Raw genomic sequence first — 18,971 nt, forward strand, 5'->3', positions numbered from 1 at the left:
TGCTGGACACAGCATCTCTCCTAAGACCAACACATTTGGAAATGTAGCTGCTTTGCCTTTTCACCCAACACCAAATGTCCCTGAGTAAAAAGACTGTCTCTTGGCTGGGCGCAGTGGCTCACATCTGTAATCCCAGCACTTTGGGAGGTCGAGGAAGGTGGATCACAAGGTCAAGAGATCAAGACCATCCTAGCCAACATGGTGAAACCCCATCTCTACTAAAAATATAAAAATTAGCCGGGCGTAGTGGTGTGTGCCTGTAGTCCCAGCTACCCACAGGCTGAGGCAGGAGAATTGCTTGAACCCGGGAGGCAGAGGTTGCAGTGAGCCAAGATCATGCCACTGCACTCCAGCCTGGTGACAGAGCAAGACTCCATCTCAAAGAAAAGAAAAGAAAAAGACTGTCTCTTCGACACCTAGCAGGAAGGGCATCAATCCACCAGAGATGAGTGATGAGGCCCAAGTATCTGGGGAGGGCCACAAGGACACTTTCCAGAGCTGTCAAACATCAACCCAGCTTCCCAGCCTCAAGCTCCAGCCCACACTCCTACTCCCTAAGCACTCTGAGTGATCCCACACCATGGAGTCTCAATTTAGTCTAGAATGCTCTTCTAAATCTGCTAATCCCCCACCCAGACCTTGGTCTACCTGGCTCCCTGGTAACTGTTGGCATTGCCGTTCTTACAGATGTTCTGTGCAGGCTGGAAAAGAATGAATATTCTCTGTGTGCTGGATATGGCGGTCTAGGTATGTCCATTTGGCCAAACTGTGCAGTGTGCGTCCTCCCAGATCTTGCTAATTCTTACCTGCTCGATCTATGGTATTAGTCTGTTTTCATACTGCTAGAAAGAACTGCCCGAGACCGGGCAACTCATAAAGAAAAGAGGTTTAATTGACTCACAGTTCAGCATGGCTGGGGAGGCCTCAGGAAACGTAGAATCAGGTGGAAGACAAAGAGGAAGAGGCACCTTCTTTGCAGGGCAGCAGGAAGGAGAAGTACCGAGCAAAGTGGGGGAAGAACCTCGTATAAAACCTCAGATCTCATGAGAACTCACTCACTATCGGGAGAACAGCATGGGGGAGACCACCCCATGATCCAATCAGCTCCACCTGGTCTCTCCCTTGACACGTGGGGGATAATGGGGATTACAATTCAAGGTGAGATTTGGGTGGGGGCACAAAGCCTAACCATACCACCTGCTAATCACTGAGAGACAGGAAGGCTGGTGCTGGACTGTGTGGGTCTAAATCCCAATGCTGCAACTAGCCACAAAATGGGAAGTGTCTTATGGGTTGTTGTGAGGGAAAATGAACTAATATCACAATGAAGCACTCAGGACCGTGTCTGGCTTTGACAACCACCACCCGCTCCCATCATACTTACGTACATGTGCAGAAATATGGGGTTAAGGTCATGCATTCAAGATTAACTCTTCCCTGGTAAACGTATCCACTGACAGTGATACTCTTTGTCTCTAGGAAAGTTTTTTGCCTTAAAAATCTATCTCATTTAATACCTCCATGGATATTACACAGCTACATATGGGCTACAGAGCTACATAACTATTACTTTGGTTAAAATTCTTCTGTTGCACATCCTTTCTACTCGTCTTCTTGTGGTTTAGGTGTCTTGCAAGCGGCAAATGGCTGGAGTCTGTTTTTAAATCTAATCTGACTGGACAGCTATTTTTCTTCAGAACATGAGACACATTATTCTCCTTTTTTTCTGGCCTTTCTTCTTTCCTATGAGACTTTCTCTTCTCTTTCTTATTCAGTGGCTTCACTCTCATGTCTCTATAGGTAATTTCTTTCAACTCATCTTTCTAGAGATTTATTTATTAGTGATAACATCTCATCAATGCTGAAAAAATCCCAGCCATAGCTTTAGAAATACTGACTTTCCTCCAGTACATTTTCTCTTTCTAGTTCTATTTTTTAAATTCTTTAAATATCTTTCACATCTTAATCTGCTGTGTATTTTCAGTATCTCTCTGTGTTGCCCAATCAGTAATTTTCTCAGCACTACATTCAATTCTAACTAACTCTCTCTTCTCTTTTGTCTAATGAGTTTTAAATTTCAGGGACTCTGATTTTGATTGCTAGAAGTTCTCTTTGGTTCCTTTTAAAATCTGTAACTTCTGGCCGGGCGCGGTGGCTCAAACCTGTAATCCCAGCACTTTTGGAGGCTGAGGCAGGCAAATCATAAGGTCAAGGGATTGAGACCATCCTGGCCGACATGGTGAAACCCCGTCTCTACTAAAAATACAAAAATCAGCCAGGCATGGTGGTGCATGCCTGTAGTCCCAGCTACTCAGGAGGCTGAGGCAGGAGAATCGCTTGAACCCGGGAGGTGGAGGTTGCAGTGAACCGAGATCGTGCCACTGCACTCTAGCCTGGGCAACAGCGAGACTCTGTCTCAAAAAAAAAAAAAAAAAAAAAAAAATCTGTGAGTTCTTTCTTCAGAGTCTTTATTTTAAAACTGTTTCTTTCTCCTTAATGTTTCAAAGTTACACATTGTCTGGTTCCTTTCAAATCGCTGTTCTAGTGTCTCAGGTCTCTGGGTACAAATCCTCCTAACGAGAGTAATCGCTAACATTTATTCCTGGCGCACTCCTTCTCCGCTTGGTTTGTACTTCGTCTGCTGTAAGGTCATCTGCAGACGCCTCTTCCCATGGGAACGCCACAGGCCTGTGGCAGGAGATCATCCCTCCAGGGCAGAAGTTCTCAGAGGGTAGCCAGCCAACTGCTGGGGGTCACGAGACCTTTCAAGGGGTCTGTTACATTGAAACTGCTGTCATAGTAACACGAAGGCATGATTCACCTTCCTCACGGTGCTGACATTTGTGCTGGTAGTACACAGGCAGCGGCGGGTAAAACTGCGGGCATGCTGGCAGCAGGCAGGGCAGTGCCCTCACCACAGTCACCGTCACTGTGTTCCCAATAGCACATGCTCACGGTGTGAAAACGAAAGGCTGTTTCACTTAAGGATGCCCTGGATGCGGCGGGAAAGGTCACTCATCTTACTATTAATACTGTGTTCAGCCTCGGCCCTGAACAACAGGCAGGAAGAACACGGAAAGCCCGAGGGGCAAATCCAGAAACAGAGGCTTTGTCAAGGAGAGCACCCGGTGCGCAGGCTTCAGTTGTGAGCCGAACTGAACACTTTCTTCAAGAAACATCATGTTTACATGAAAGAAGGACTAGCAGACAAACCAGTTCTTCAAACGTGGGTCTCTGGAAGATATTTCCTCAAAAATGAATGAAGTCGGCCTGTCACTTCAAAAGAAACAAGGAACTGCGTTTGTTGCCAATGATAATATCTGAGGTTTTAAATTAAAATCTGAATTTTGGAAGACTTTTGTCTGCCACCCTGGGCCTGACAGCTGTTTCTTATGAGATGGTGGATCTAAATCCCACTTATAATACTAACAAATTTGATCATACGATGAAATGTATCAACATTTAAAAGATCTGCACACCTCAGTCAGCCAATATTTTCCAAATCGCCAATGAATGATGCTACAGAGCCAATATATGGGTAAAAGATCCTATCGAAGTATAAGACAGGCCATCAACTTTAATGTAACCGAGTATAAAACATTCACTGATCAGGTTTCAGATTTCATATTGCAACTAACCTTATTAACCTTTTTTAAGAAACTACCATTTGTTGAATAATAGTATAGTATTAATGAAAAAAAGAATCCAAAATTACCTGAAAAGGCTATTGAAACACTTCCTGGCCACGCGTGGTGGCTCACACCTGTAATCCCAACACTTTGGGAGGCTGAGGCAGGTGGATCACTCGAGGTCAGGAGTTTGAGACTAGTCTGGCCAACATGGTGAAACCCTGTCTCTAACAAAAATACAAAAATTACCCAGGCATGGTGGTGGGTGCCTGTAATTCCAGCTACTCAGGAGGCTGAGGCAGGAGAATGGCTTGAACCTGGGAAGCAGAGGTTATAGTGAGCTGAGACGCACCACTGCCCTCAAGCCTGGGCGACAAAGTGAGACTTCATCTCAAAAAAAAAAAAAAAAAAAAAAAAAAAGACACTTCCTTTTCCAACTACGTATCTAGGTAATGCTGGATTTTCTTCACATTCTTCAGCCAAAACAAAAACTACCACAACAAATTGAACATAGAAGTAGATATGAGAATTCTTCTTCTATGAAGTTAGACATTAAGGAGATTTGCGAAAATGTAAAACAATGCCTTTCTTCTCACTAAACATTTTTATTTTGAAAAATGTAATTTACCATAAAAGTATTACTCATAATAATATGTAATGGGTTTTTCATTGTTGTTTTTAAATAAATTACTAAGTATTTTTAATTTTCTCTATTTGAATTTCTAATATGGCAGTTATCAAGAGAATTAACCCCACACAAACAAAAGCTCTTCAAACTCTTCAATAATGTTTGGTATGCAGAGTCCAAGGCACACAGGCCTGGGCGTGTCCACAGCAGAGGTCATGTCCCTCCTCTGGGCAGCACCTGATCTCCCTGCGCAGAACTGGCTTCCATGATTACACCTTGCCAGGGCAGGAAAGCCTGCACTCCTAGCCATGAGGTGGTCTGACAATTCCCTCCAGTTCACTAGCGTCAGCCAGTGGAGTCAGTGCTGTTCACTCCTGGAGGACCTCGCTGCTGCTCTTAAGGAGACCCACAATGCATGTTAAACAATCTTTGTTTAATACCGCTGATATGGTTTGGAATATGTGTCCCCACCCAAATCTCATGTTCAGTTGTAATTCCCCATGCTGGAGGCGGGGACTGGCTGGAGTTGACCGCATCATGGTAGGGAGGGGGGGCAGTTTCTAATGGGTTAGCACCATCTCTGCTAGCGCTGCATCAGGAGACCTGGTTGTTTAAAAGTGTGTGGCACCTCCCCCAACCCCTCCCTCCTGCTCCCGCCATGTAAGATGCACCGGCTTCCCCTTCACCTTCTGCCACGATTGAAGGTTTCCTGAAGCCTCCTCAGCTATGATCCCTGTACAGCTTGTGGAACTGTGAGCCAATTAAACCTCTTTCTCTCTAAATTACCCAGTCTCCGGTACTTCCTTAAGCAGTGCAAGAACAGACCAATCACCTAACGTTTCCAGGCATTTGTCGGGAGAAGAGTGGTTTGTTCTTTTTCCTAGTTTGCCGTCTATCTAGGGGCTAAAAGCCTCCTCTCCCAGCACTCTGTCCCTCGCCGTCATCAGCTGTCCTCTACCCCTGCTCCATCCCACCAGGCTCTGAGCTTCTTGGGGACAGAGGGGTGATACTGACTCACACCCCAAAGTCTTCCGCCTATCTGAGCACCTGTAGAGGGCAGGTGCTTCACACATTCTGGCCAAAATGACAAAGTTGATGAATTGCTGAAAAAAAGTAGAATACGGAATCTCAAATTGAGGCTCCAAGGTGAGTCAAAAACATAGTTATGACTATTCAGGACACCCAAAGGTTAAAAAACAAAAAAAATGTGGTTTCTGCCCTCTAGAACTTCCTCTGCAAATGGAACTCACTTCTATGTATTTCAGCCAGGAAAGGTCATAGAGCAGCCAACGTGGGTTTTAACACAAGCCATGTCACCTGGGCAATGGGCCTCATCTCTCTTGGTCTCAGCCTTGTGTGCTGGGTGTAACCGAGCTCCAACCTGTTCTGGGAATGCCCACGCCAAGAAGCACCGTCACGGTGGAGACACTGTTAGTTCCTCACATTCATTTCCATGGTGACTACCCATCAATCACAGAAACTGTGGGGCTAAGAGGCCCTTTAAGATCCTCTTCCTGGTGAGGAAGAGCCCCTGGCACACGGTTCCGGTTCAGCGGCTCCACTAAAGCCTCTGCAGCAATGGCGTGGACGGCTGCCACAGAGCTGATGAATAAACACACCCATGAAAGAGCACTGGGAATGACTGGCAGAGGCCAGGCTGAGAGTGCGCACTTCAGAAAACCAAGAGAGAGTTTCCCCGAGGGGTTCAATCAGGGTGATGACATGATGAAAAGGGTGCTTAAGGAAAATGGTTCTAGCAGTTCCAGGAAGAATGAAATGCAGATAGTAAGACCAAGAGTAGGGAAAGGAGCTAAGAGGCAGAAGCGGCCAGGTCCTCCAGGAGCGAACACGCCAGTCCGCATGTTGCCTTGGTTTTAAGTGAGTACATAGCCTCATACTTCTCTGAACTTAAAACAGCGGCAGTGCTTGTAAACACTGAACAGTCCCCAGGAGGAGCTCTGCTCAAGCGGCCTTATCTACGGGAATCACAGCTGAGCTGCCAAGTCCCCTGGATGGTGGGCACTGACATCCCTCAACTCTTGCTCCCGGGAGGACCACGTGGAGTCCGTCGTGGCAGGTGAGAGAAAGATAAACGGCTGCCATGGGACGGCGATGTGCTATAAACACACGCGCCAGGAAAGCAGGATCCCTTACACTCATCGGCCCTGCCAATAAACCATTACATCAGGCTACAAATCTCAGGTGAAAAATGAAAAGCCAGCATCGATTTCATTGTACAGCAGATTTTATTTACAAATAGAGGCCAGATAATCTTGTATTTAAATGGCACAAGTCCCATCACTCACCATCAGAGAAGTGACATTTGAAATTTTTAAAGTTTTACATTATGATTCAATCCTTTTTCTAAGAGGGCAAAAAGCCGAAAGGTCTAGGAGAAAGAATAAAATGTATGAAAATATTAGCAAAGGAGGGGAAATGATTAATTGGTGCTTGGGCCAAAATATGTCTCTAGTGGGCACATTTTTCTTTACAAGGAACAAAGTCAGTCATGAGGAGTCTGGACCAGCCAACAGATACGAGGTTTCCATTCTCCAACCGCACGATAGGCTTCTACTTTCTCCTTTTCATTCCTACATTATGAAAAGTAACAGCAAAAACCACACATCTTTCCTTAACAGAACCTTTTAGCTAATATATTCAAACTAAACCTGGAGTCTAAACCTTAGACCACAGGCTATAAAAGCCATATTCTGACAATTTCGAATCAAGTAGATGAGCTGAGACCTCTTCACTTAGGGGTATCAGGAACAACCTTTACCGCAATGGCTCAGGAAAAGTCAAGCCCTGCTAGGCAATGCAGATGACAAGTGACAACCCCGTCTCTGTCTCTCTCAGATGAGGGTCCCCTTTGAGCTGGGATAACAAGGATGCTGGTAGAACATGCAGAACCTCCCAGGAGGGCCCAGCTCTCAGCAGAGGGCCCAGCTCTCAGCAGAGGGCCCAGCTCTCAGCAGAGGGCCATCTACATGCGAACACCTGTGATGACCTTTGGCATTTCATTCCTCAGAAAACGATTATCGACCCAAACTGTGCTCTGGGCTTTGACCTTCCTCTGCCTGACAAGTCCTGCCTGCTCTGTCAGCAAAATTCACTGTCCCCCGAAATTTACTATTTCCCACCTTTGGGTCTTTGGGGTCGAGTGCCTCATGTCCCTTCATGCCATACGTACTTACCCGTCTACCCTCCACCCCCAGTGAGCTTCCGGAGCAGGACTCACCCTTACTGGCCACTATTCCCGGGTGTGGAGCACAGCACCTCACAGGAAGCGGGTGTCTAGAAAGGATGTGCCAGCCTCAGATACACTAAGACGCCCACACCCCTCCAGGGCCTGTCCATCCCCCTCAGTCATTCCTCCATAGTATCAGCTGGCTCCAGTCCTCATTCCTGACTCGCCGACCAACAAGGCCCTTCCCAGGCACTGTGTGGAATTCTGCCCCTACACCATTCCATAGGATCGGCCCTGTCACTGGGAGACCTGTGGCTTTTCTACAAAAATCTCAGCCACTAGCCCTAGTTAGTCTCTGCAGGGACCCAGAGAGTCCCCACTGCGGTGCAGGGGACTCCCACCAGCTCGTGTTGCTCTCTGGGAGCAGGCACGGCTGCAGTGCCCCATGCACGTGGAGCCCTGGCCACCAATACTTCAGGACGAGGGCTCACGGCCTGGTGTCAGAGACCAGGAGCTGCGGCCCCCGATCTGAGGCCCTTTAAGGGGGATCCCTCTTAGCACAGCTAGCCACACACACGCAGCCACCGTGAGTCTGTGCCCCATTTGGTGGCGGTGGCTACAGTCTGCAGGCAGCAGGGGATCAGACTTGGCACCTTGCCTTCCTGCTGGGCCCTCAGCAGGACACGGTGACCGTGCCCAGAATGAGGGGCACATACACTGTGTCTCACACTTCGTCAACCCGGAGGGGTCTGTGCTATTCCAGATGTAGGAAATTGAGGCTTCAGGAGAGACTGCACGACCACACTGAGACTCAGGAGCAGCCCAAGGCCTCAAGCTCTCTTCACTGCAGGGGCTGTGGACGTGGGCTGTGTCCCTGTGGGCGTGGGCGCTCACCTGAATGCCGTCCAGCAGCTTGCTCATGCACCAGTAGGTGTCGGCTTCAATGTTGCGCAGCACCTCTGCGGGCACGCCGGAGACGTCCACTGTATCCACCTCCTCTGCCTCTGGGCGGCGCCGAGCATGCAAAAGACAAGGAGACTTAGCCACACGGGACCTTTACTCACGAGGAGGCCCACGGAGGAAGAGAGCTGAGCCCGCATCCAGCTCCCCCCACCCACTCTCATCAGTCTAGCTAAATGACTCATGTAGCCTTCCACCTCATCACTTACTGCTTCTCAATCTTAACACCTAATTAGTTGCAGATAATTAATATTCTGAATCCTCTCCAATTAATTAACACAATTAATACATTATAAATTATTGCTTCTCAGGCATTTCACATTCTATTAAGAGAGAAAATAGAATATATTACTTAATCCTAACAGATCTGAAAGTTTTTTCAGAAGATTTTGAAAACTCTGCTTCTGATATATTTACATATTCATTTGGCAATCATTCCTCTAAAAACCTCTTTCCAACGTTAGAATTTCCCAAACTACACTGGGTATATACTTCTATGCTAGGATCAAAAACCCCAGAAAGCCGTAACACAGGTGTGCTTCAAAGACAGAACGGACAACGGTGCTCTAAATAATTTCCTTCTTAAAGTACAAAAAGCCTAATGAGAAAAAATAATCTACAAGTTTTTAAAAGGCAAAACAGACGCCTAATTGAAATGGCTTATGAGATATTTGAACAAACTAATTTTAGATCCTTACAAAACTGTTGTCATCCAGCAAAATACTCATTAGTGTTTTAAAAATTATCTACCCTATTTTTAAATTTTTTTTCACTTTAGTTGTATTTGCATGGCATCTTTGCAAGGAAAATGTTCTTTAAGAAAAGAAACATTTCAGCCCAGAATATATTTAGAAAGGTTTAAGCAGATAAACATCACAATCATGACAGGGATGTTAACCTGCTGGTGTTGACCGGGGGCTGCTGATGCGCCAGGCCCTCTCCTATGCACTGTGAACGTGCGCACTCATTTCAGCTGTCACCACTCTGCCGTCACCACCCTTGAGCCCTGACAACAGTGGGGTAAAGAGGGGCAGGGCCGTGGCTATGCTGAGCAGCCTGGTACGCGCCGGGAGGAGGGTGCTAGATGCAGTGCCACCTACTGGTCCCAGAACCCAGGTCCCTAGATGCTCCCCGAGGACCCAGAGGCCCACCTCACATTCGTGTTGCATACAGTCCTATCCCATCGCGCTGCTTCCCAGCTGCAGCCCTGCACAATCACTAACTCACACTGAAGCTCTGCACAATCGCTAACTCACACTGAAGTGTGACTGGAAGAGACGAGGTAACACGCCACCTCCCACGGTTCTTGGTTCACCCCAGAACCAGCAGGATAAAAGGGGAAGAGCGCCTCTGTGTCTGACCCTCCAGCAGGAGCGAGCAGCTGGGCGCTCGAGGGTCTGGACAGGGAGGTGACAGCCCCGGACACATCCAACATGGCGGGGCCTGTGGGAACACGAGAGGGTGGGCGGATTCCTGCCAGTTCGCGCATCACTCCTCTCTCTGGGGTGGTGGCAGTGGATCCTCCGTCACTCCATGGGTATTGCTTTGATTGGGTCCTGGGTTTTGTAAACTGAGAGATAATTTATCCGCCATAAAATCCATTCTTTAGCGTGTGTGACGCAGTGGTCTTTAGTAGGGTCACAAGGCTGCGCAAGCGTCACCACTAGTCCCAGAGCCTTTCCGTCCCCACAGAAAGAAACTCTGGACCCTTCAGTGGCCGCTCCCCACTCCCCACCCCGCGCCTGGCAACCACGAACCTTCCTGTCTCTATGGAGCTGCCTATGCTGGACACTTCACACGGCTGGAATCAGGCTCTGTGGCCCTCTGTGACTGGCTCCTTCTCACTGAGCACGATGTTCTCCAGAGTCATCCACGTGGCAGCCTGAGTCAGTGCCTCACTCCTCTTCACGACAGAGCCGCACCCTCTACGGCCAGGCCACGCCGCGTCTCTGCATGCCTCGGCTGTGGCAACCTGTGTCAGTGCCTCACTCCTCTTCACGACAGAGCCGCACCCCCTACGGCCAGGCCACGCTGCGTCTCTGCATGCCTCGGCTGGTAGACGCTGGGCTGTCTCCACTGAGGGGTAACGTGGACGCAGAGAGCAGGTCCCCTGTGTGGGATCCGTCCCTATACGCCAGGCACCAGACACAGACATGAGTGAGAGACTTGACGCTCTCAAGATGCTCATGAATTAAAGGTGAAAACAAGTGACTTGAAAGATTAAAAACATCCATGTTAGGTGTCAGCGTCACCCAGTGGCATGGAGAAATGGATGGGTTCCTCCCGGGACCTGGCGTGCGAAGGACACTATTGTCCACAGCATACTGGGTGCTCCCAGGCCCTCACTCTCTTGGCCTGTGTTTTCACCCCAGAAGGCAGGTCCCAGTCCCCCATTCCTCAAATGTGGGGCTAGGATGACAAGTGCTGCTGGCTAGCCATGGCTCCGTCCTCTGACCCTCCTCCCAGGCAGGTGTGTCCATGACACTGGCACTCTCCTGGTGGCTCTGTCCACCCACCGGCCCCCTGCAGGGCTGCAGGGTCTCCCTGTAGCAAGTGGCAAGGTGTCTGGCCTTAAAACTCTGCTGGCACAGGAGCCTGGGTTGATGTGAGCACACCCTCTGATGAAGCCTTCACAGGGACTCCCAGGGACAGGCCCTGTCTCCCAATTTCCCACGGCAGCCCAAGGTGGGAGGTGTTATTTCTGCCGATCCACAGATGCAGAAACTTAGGCCTCTACACGCTCATCAGTGTGCTTTGTGAGGCAATGGTGGGAGTGAGCAGGACAGGCCTGCCTGGACTCCAAGTCCAGCCCCCTTGTAACGCCTTTCCTACTGGAAGGAACGCCAGCAAAAGCCAAGCACATAGACAGGCGTGTAAGTGGTCTCCCCAGGGCACCACTTCTTCCCTGGGAAAACAGTTTGGGCAGAATCAACTCAAAATTCTGCCGGCCTAGAGCAGGTCTGATTTTTATGTCATCCCAGGGAACTGAATCAGCAACAATAATCAGCGGGCTTCCTCGGAGAAGTTTCCCATCGACGTATCCTCTTTCAAGGGCCTTCCAAGCATGGAGACGTTTCCTCAGAGATAATAAGAGTAAACAGGGAACTCAGGCCTCTCCAGACCTCGACAGCCTCTCCCCGAGGGCACAGACGCAGCTGGGCTGTTGCAGCTCTGATTCGCAGAGCCAGGGGTACATGAGCCAGGCAGGCCTCGCTCTCTTGGTCTGTTTAGCTGGCTTGTTATTTTATCTGAGGAAATGTCAGTGGCCTATTCTACGTGTCATTTCTCACAATGGGCCATTTGTTACTCTTCAAGGTAATGAAGTAATGGCATTTAACTCAGAGAGCCCCTGCGGTAATTTGCCAGGAGAATTGGAATTACCCTTATTGTTAGAATGAGATAAATATCCCTCGCCAGAGAAAGCATCCCCCACTTTGGCAAAGGCACACAGAGTGGCACAGGACACTCTGGACTCCAGGCTGTGACAGCAGGGTCAGGACCAGGACAAGCTGCAGAAAATACTCCCGGGCTGGTGTGTCTGGCCCCTGGGGAGATAGCCTGGGAAGGTCCAAGACCACCCAGACGAGCCCTGTCCCTGGGTGTATGGCCCAGACGGAACTGCAGGCAAGATCAGGTTTTCCCTGGCTTCCATCTGTTAGACGCTGATCTACAAAACCACCTGGCCCAAGGACTAGACAGAGTCCACTGTGGGGTGACAATGGTCTCTAAATCAAGACTCTGAGATGTGCAATGGCCGTGACAGATTTTAACCCAAGACGTTCCCACTCGAAGGTACACACTGTCCACCAGGCATGCTGCCACCCATGGGGCAAAGAGGGAGGGAGACCGAGAAGGGAGCAAACTGGAAGGAGGCACGACCTGGGAAGCCTCGTGGCTGGGGCCCGCATCGACCCGCAGTGGGATGTTCACAGCCGGCAAGCCACAACAAGGAGGACGGATTTACCTCCCAAAACGTGTCACTCCATAGGACAGCAGAGATGACAGCACTGACACCAATGGAAAGAAAGATTTTTCAGCTAAGATCACAAATGAGAAAGAAAAAGACACAGTCACGGTAATTCCAAGCAATCCCAGGGTTCAAAGGAAGAAACAAGATTCAAAGGAAAAAATGATCCATACACAGGTGAAAGCAGAGGAGGGAAGCAGAACCAGATGCCAATCAATGGAGGGCGGGGCCTAATGAAATGGCAGCCATGGCTGTGGCCCTGGGGGTGGGGGTTGGGCGAGGGGCGCTCTCAGGCCCCAGGGCCTTGGGAGATCTGGGCTTAGAGATCTGAGCCATGGGAAATCTGAAGCCATGCCCAAGCTGTCTCGAAGCAGCTGGATGCCAGGAGGTGGGTAATTCACAGGGCACCCCTGGACGGTGGTGAGGGCGAGGGTAGACATATACAACCTCAGCTTCCTCCCAGCCAGGAGGGACCGTGGCAGCCTGGGAGCTATGACAGAGATGGACCACTGCAGGGACTTTCGAAGTTGACATTTTTGCAAACACATAAAAACAAAGAAATTTAAACCAACGTGTTTCCACATCGGAATATGATTCTATCTTTTACTTTTCTCATTTAATTATAAACATTAACACCAGCATGTAGAACAGTGTTCTGGAGCTGCATTCGGCCCTTTCTTCTCCTTCATCAGTCACCACACCTCCATTCAAGGGGCAGTCCCGTCCCCCATACCCTGGGGACACCAAGTTGAGTAAAGTGTGAGTTCTGACCACAAAGAGCCCGCAAGGTGGCGGGGTGGCGAGTGCACAGGCTAACCCCGAGGGAAACCTGGAGGAGGCAGAAAAGGCTCTCCCACAGCCCAGGGCAGAAGATGAGCAGGCCCAAGTGGACCACGACAAAACATGAAGTCATGGGACATAAAAACAGACGCTGAATTAAAAACCATTTCACTTGCCTTCTTAGACTGTAGAAAGGCTTTAGGGGATGATTTAACTAACCTTCTTTGAAAATGCTGCCCTGCTATAGTATTAAGGAAAAAAACAACCAATTTGTAAAATAAGCCCAGCTTTATCAACAGCTCCATTTACATGGAAAAGTCTACCGCTGCATCTACATACATCTACACAGAGGAGCATCACCCAGGGATGCCACACACAGGAAAGTCTGAACACTCCTGCAAGGCTGGGGGAGTGGGGCGGGAAATTCGCACTATTTTCTGCCAAGGGCGTAGAGTAAAAGGGAATGTGAGTTTTCACAACGAGCAGTTATTTCTGCAATAGAAAAAAAACAATGTTTAAGCCTTTAGAACAGTTTCAATAAGGCCTGTCTTTTCCTCCGATAACTACCCGTGGAGCAGATCCCACAGGTAGTGGTGCTGCCCTCGTGAATGTTTGGAGAAACCTTCAGGGCATTTGGGGGTCAGAATGACTAGGGTGAGGGGTGCTGCTGGCATTCAGTGGGCAGTGTCACAAGGTGGGGATAGCTGCACCGTCACCACGTCCAGCCTGAGACTCCGCCAGTCCACGTGGATGGAGAGATGGATGAGTGGACAGATGGATGGGTAGGTGGGTGGATGAATGATGGGTAGATACACAAAGCTAAGTTTTTGAAATGGAGGATATTTAGCCTGGTTAGGAGAAAAGCACACGGGGATATCATTGCCACTCTGAAACACGTGAAAAGCTATTTTAGGGAAAACAGAGCAGAAATTCTTGGCCCCTCTTTCCACATCCAGAAAACAAAAAGGGTCAGAAGATTAAAGGAACAGGGGGATGAATGACTCAAAATCCAGATGGTCCTGGTGATGAAGGCTGCCTACCCAGGACCGCCGGCCACACAGTGAGGACACCTGCCCACCCAGGACCGCCGGCCGGGCAGTGAAGATGCGTGACCACTCAGGACCATCAGCCACACAGTGAAGACACCTGTCACTTGTGTGTTTCCACAGCTGGCCTTTCTGCATGGGAGCCCACATGTCCACACATGATTCCACTCCATCCAAAAGCCCCCAGGGGGGTCCATGCCACGCTGCGCAGGTAAGGAGGCTGCAGGTAACATGCCCAGATCTTGCGCTAGGAAGTGGCAGAGCCTGGCCTGATCAGTCTACATGCTTCTCATCAGGTTCACAGCAGGACCCCGCATGGCACAGAGGCCTCTGACTTGGTAAGAAGCGTCCATGCTGGAGCCTCCCTTGTGTAGCTCCAACTCCAGGCAAGTCTAATTCCAGAAATAAAACAACTCCGCAGCCACGCCATGGGCACCTCTCCTGTCATTCAGCAAAAGAGCCTGTCACCACAAGGCCACCCAAGCTCTGGGTCTCCTAAGCGGCTCATTTCCCTCATGGCCCCCCACCCCACCTCTGTGAGACGACGTCAGCCTCTGGAACTGGAGTAGAGGACTGGAATCGTAGCTTGTAATTACCAGGAGGTGCACTGGAATCGTAGCTTGTAATTACCAGGGGGTTCTCGAGAACAAAGAGGCTTGACGTGGGTTAGGTTCTCTCTCATATTAAACCACATGGAAGAGCTTGGTACTGGGGAAAGGGGAAAATCCCTTCAATTTAAACAGCTCCTTTCATTTCAAAGGATTCCAGGACACTGGTACCAAGGTATGGAAAGCAGTCACCTATAGCACAAATGCTGTGGGTAAGAGCCAGGCCCCATGGGGAGCGCCGAGGAGGGCAGGGAGGGAGCTATTGCTGTTACCACTACATTCATCACCTGCACTGCACAAACCCTGCAATAAGCCTCTTCACTTAATTAGGAGCTTAACTGGTAATCAAAACTGTTCTGTTTTATAAGCAAGATGGAATTGCTCTATGGATCTCACCTTTTGCATTTCCCAACTTGGGACTTTTAAATTGGAAACTCCGGCACTTTGGTGAGAGAGATTTGAACACTTCATTATGTAGATTTGGATTCTAGGACGGAGAAGAAAGTCCTGCCTTGGTGAGAGTGGCATCACAACTCAAGACTATAAATTCACAAAACTCTTTGGTTCAGCAAAAACTACTAACGTTATGATCACATGGCTCTAGCAGCGGAAATGTCTAATGCTAATATAGATAACGTTCAACTCAATCAAGGTTACACAGACTGAACCACAGTCACAGTTGCCGACTCTGCTTCATGGCTGTAAGCTTGGGCCGTCCGCCTGTAGCCCACAAGCACAGGCATGTGGCAGGAGGCCGAGACGCTGGCAGACGATTATCACAGGACGAGGACAACGCCCTCAGCATGGCTAGGTGAGGTGGCAGCATCAGGCCAGCTCCAACAATCAACTGCCGTTCCCAAGAGTGATCCCAAATGATGAGAACCAACACACTCTTCTCACCAACAGCATGGCTGCTTCCCATCCCACCACCCGCAAGCTGACCCGCAGCCAGGGGTCTCCAACCTCAAAACCCAAAGCAGGAGGCCTCAGGGCCTGGGAACAGCACAGTGTCTGTGAAGCAGCTGGTCTACTTTTTGTATAAAGAACTTGGTACCAAATTCCACATGGAAAATGTCTGTAGACAACACTTGGGAAAATATCAACTGTGGGATAGACACTGTGGTAAAAAGTGAAAGAAATCTTCTGTATCATTTACCGTCCTCATTTTGATGAGGCCACTTCTGCAAAAAGCAAAACTTCCAATCTCATAGCATTCTGGTGGCTTGACTGGATCTTCAATGTTTCAATAACGCTGTGAGTAGAAGTTTTGGTTCATAGAAAAGCTATTTGTTGAAACAGTGATTTCTTCTACTAACAGTACCAAACACTTCCATGTGGGAGAAACTGTGGGACGGGGAGAAAGGCGAAGACGAAACAAAGAACATCTTAGTGCCTGGAAGAGAGGCTGTGCCCATGCGCTCCTCTGACTCATCGACTTCATGCGCTCTCCTGATGCTGTCGACGGTCTGTTACAGAGAGACGCAGCTCACACAACCACACCATGTAAGCTGGAACCTGCCAAGTGGAGAATGAATATGGTGAAGGGGCAGAAGGCACAGAGGCCAGCTAGGCTGAAAAGCATGAGCACAGAGGCCCTGGCATTCCAACCAAGCCTGGAGGGCAGCAGGATCGGAGAGAGTGCAGGTGATGGGAAAGAGGGCAGAGAGTTCGCAGACGGAAGGAGGAGGAAGAGCTTGTGGGGAGCGTGATGCGGAGGCCCCCGAGATTTCCCTGCAGAGGGACGGGGAGCGCCGGAAGACAGCTGTGTGTTCGAGTGGTGCCCTCGGCACAGGGCCCCAGGAGAGTGCTGTGGCTGCGGGAGGAGTGAGGAGCCCGCCCACCACGCATGGGCAGGTGTCGGGGAGGGACGTGATGTGCATTCAGTGCTGTGGAAACGAGGTGGGCACAGGCGGGTGGAGATGCTGCCACCTGGGGCCTGCTGGCCCAGCACTGCTGAGGCACACGAGGAAGGTGTGGGTCCACCACAGCTGTCCCTCCAGGTAGCAAACACACTGCCGGAGAACCGATGACTGCACCATCACGAAACCCCACACTGGGCCGCCGGCCACAGGGATGGGATGAGGCAGATGGCGTGCCTGCTGCCGAGATGTCACCCCTGCTCAGGGCTCTGCCTGTGTGTATTAGTTACTAAATAAATTCAGTAAGATTCACCGAGCTCACTAATAAAATTGGCCAAGATCCCCAAGTTTAACTATTCCCCCACTGAGATAAGTAACAAGAAACAGACCCTCTGAAACACAAGGACCACTCAAAACACAGTTCTCCATTCGCTGCTCCAGAGACGATGATGCATTCTGCAAAACAATCTGACAAAGCACGTCAAAGCCTTTAAAATCCACGGAGCTCTGCTGAGCCCAGACAGTGCACCTGGTACCGAGATGGGGCCATCGGAAACCAGGAGAAAAACAGTCCCGGGCCCTGTACATCCATGGGTCATGGTCTGGCAGGGGAGTCGGCCACAAGACAAGGCCCCACAACAAATGAGAATGGGCGGGGCACCCTGCCCCCAGAGGTCAGATGGCAAAATGGCACGCTGGTGTGGAGAAGGTGCCCTTACACTTCACTGTTAATAACACAACAAAAAAACAAGAAATATACCCATGGAAAAACACACTGCAGGTTATTCTGCTATTCAGATGAGGTGGCTAGCATCCAAAAGTGCTGGCTAACTGGAAGAGCTTCCTGCTCTAACAGACAATCCAGCTTTCACTGACGGCTCCAGCAAGTGACTTTGGTTGGAGCCACTTACAAAAGCCTATGTCCCTTTCCTCATCAATCCTTGGTCTTCGATAAATCACTCTGACGCTCAGCCCCAAAGTTCTGCTCCTGTTTGGGTGCCGCTTACAACCCAGCTGGCAGCCCCACCACTGAGAGCAAGAGCGGGCATGCAGCTCGCCAGTGCCCAGCGTGGCTGTGGCCCCTGTCGCAATTCTAATGAGCCTGCGTGAAAGGCTGGCTGTGGTCACTCACTGGGCATGGCCTTGCCAGGAATCAGGTTGGCAACTCGACCCCTCAGCCCTCAGTGCCCCTGATGGCCCATCCATCTGGAATCGATACATTTCAAAACACTCCTCCCTATCATACCCAGAAAAGGGACCACAAAAATAGGTAAAAAACTGCTTACATTGTAACTATCCAAACTGGATGGATATAATCACAGAAGGATATGAGCCTACTGCATCAAAACCAAAATTGAACAGACTGTGCGTGTATCACAGCACAAAGCCAAAGCAAATTAAGACAGCTTCTTTCGGGATGCTTGTCAGTATACTTGTTTAAAACAATTTAATCAATTGTATGGCTCTTCAATCTCTCAACAAAAAGAAACATGATCCACTGAAAAGAACATACGGGCCTCCCTTCAACACAGAGGGCCCTTCCCTTCCAGTTTCTCAGGCCATCCTGGCTGGCAGAGGCCACATGCTCTGCAGGTCATCTGTAGGTGGGGAGTGCCAGAGGGGCCTCCACATGCCCAGAAGGTGCTCAAAAGGTATGACTGCGGAACAGCCCCACAAATAAACTTCTTCCTAAGTGACAGATACCTATATAGCTTGCAAACAGCCCTGCTCGCTCTCCATGCCTACCCTAAAGAGGCTTCCCATAAAGAATGTGTTTCGGATGGCCCAGCTTTCCTACACAGAGCGGCATGAAACCAAGGCTCCAACCAAGTGCACAGCCAATGACTGTGCACCTGCCAGAAAATCCAACGGATGCCGCTGGCAGCCAAGGAGGGGCAGGAACCCGGCCCTCACACTAACAGGCAGCTGCATGGCCCACACTCAGGTCCTGGTGCTCTGTTATCACAAGTGAACATCTCAGCACCCCACGGAAACGTGCATCGCTCCTGCTCGACCCAAGATCAGAGCACACAGAAGGAATGGTGGCCAGCCAGCTCCCGAGAGCCTTCAGATAACAGGTGTCCTTGCGGGTCCATGACCTGCTCCTGCGCCTGCCTGGCCACTGCTGAGGCAAAGGCTGGAGAAGCTGGCGCACAGCAGCAGCCTGTGTCCTCCCCAGCAGGCAGCATGGGGGCCCGGAGGGGAGGTGCACGGCCCTAGAACCCAGAAAGGCCTGCTCAGCCCAAAGACCCCATACCCTGCCCAGAGTGGCACCTGGGCCCAGAGAAGGATACAACCTTATGCCTG

General features: G+C 49.9%; 1 protein-coding gene across 2 annotated transcripts in view; it reads right to left on the bottom strand.

Moving 5' to 3' along the window:
- Positions 1–18,971, bottom strand: part of TBC1D22A (TBC1 domain family member 22A) — a 424,627-nt gene that overhangs the window by 193,442 nt on the left and 212,214 nt on the right. For both annotated transcript variants that reach the window (XM_030914235.1, XM_030914234.1), the window contains exon 9: positions 8,339–8,448. In XM_030914235.1, the coding sequence (XP_030770095.1) occupies positions 8,339–8,448 (110 nt within the window). The remainder of the gene's footprint in view (positions 1–8,338; positions 8,449–18,971) is intronic.

The sequence above is a fragment of the Rhinopithecus roxellana genome, chromosome 13 (assembly GCF_007565055.1).
Source record: "Rhinopithecus roxellana isolate Shanxi Qingling chromosome 13, ASM756505v1, whole genome shotgun sequence".
Lineage (NCBI taxonomy): Eukaryota > Metazoa > Chordata > Mammalia > Primates > Cercopithecidae > Rhinopithecus > Rhinopithecus roxellana.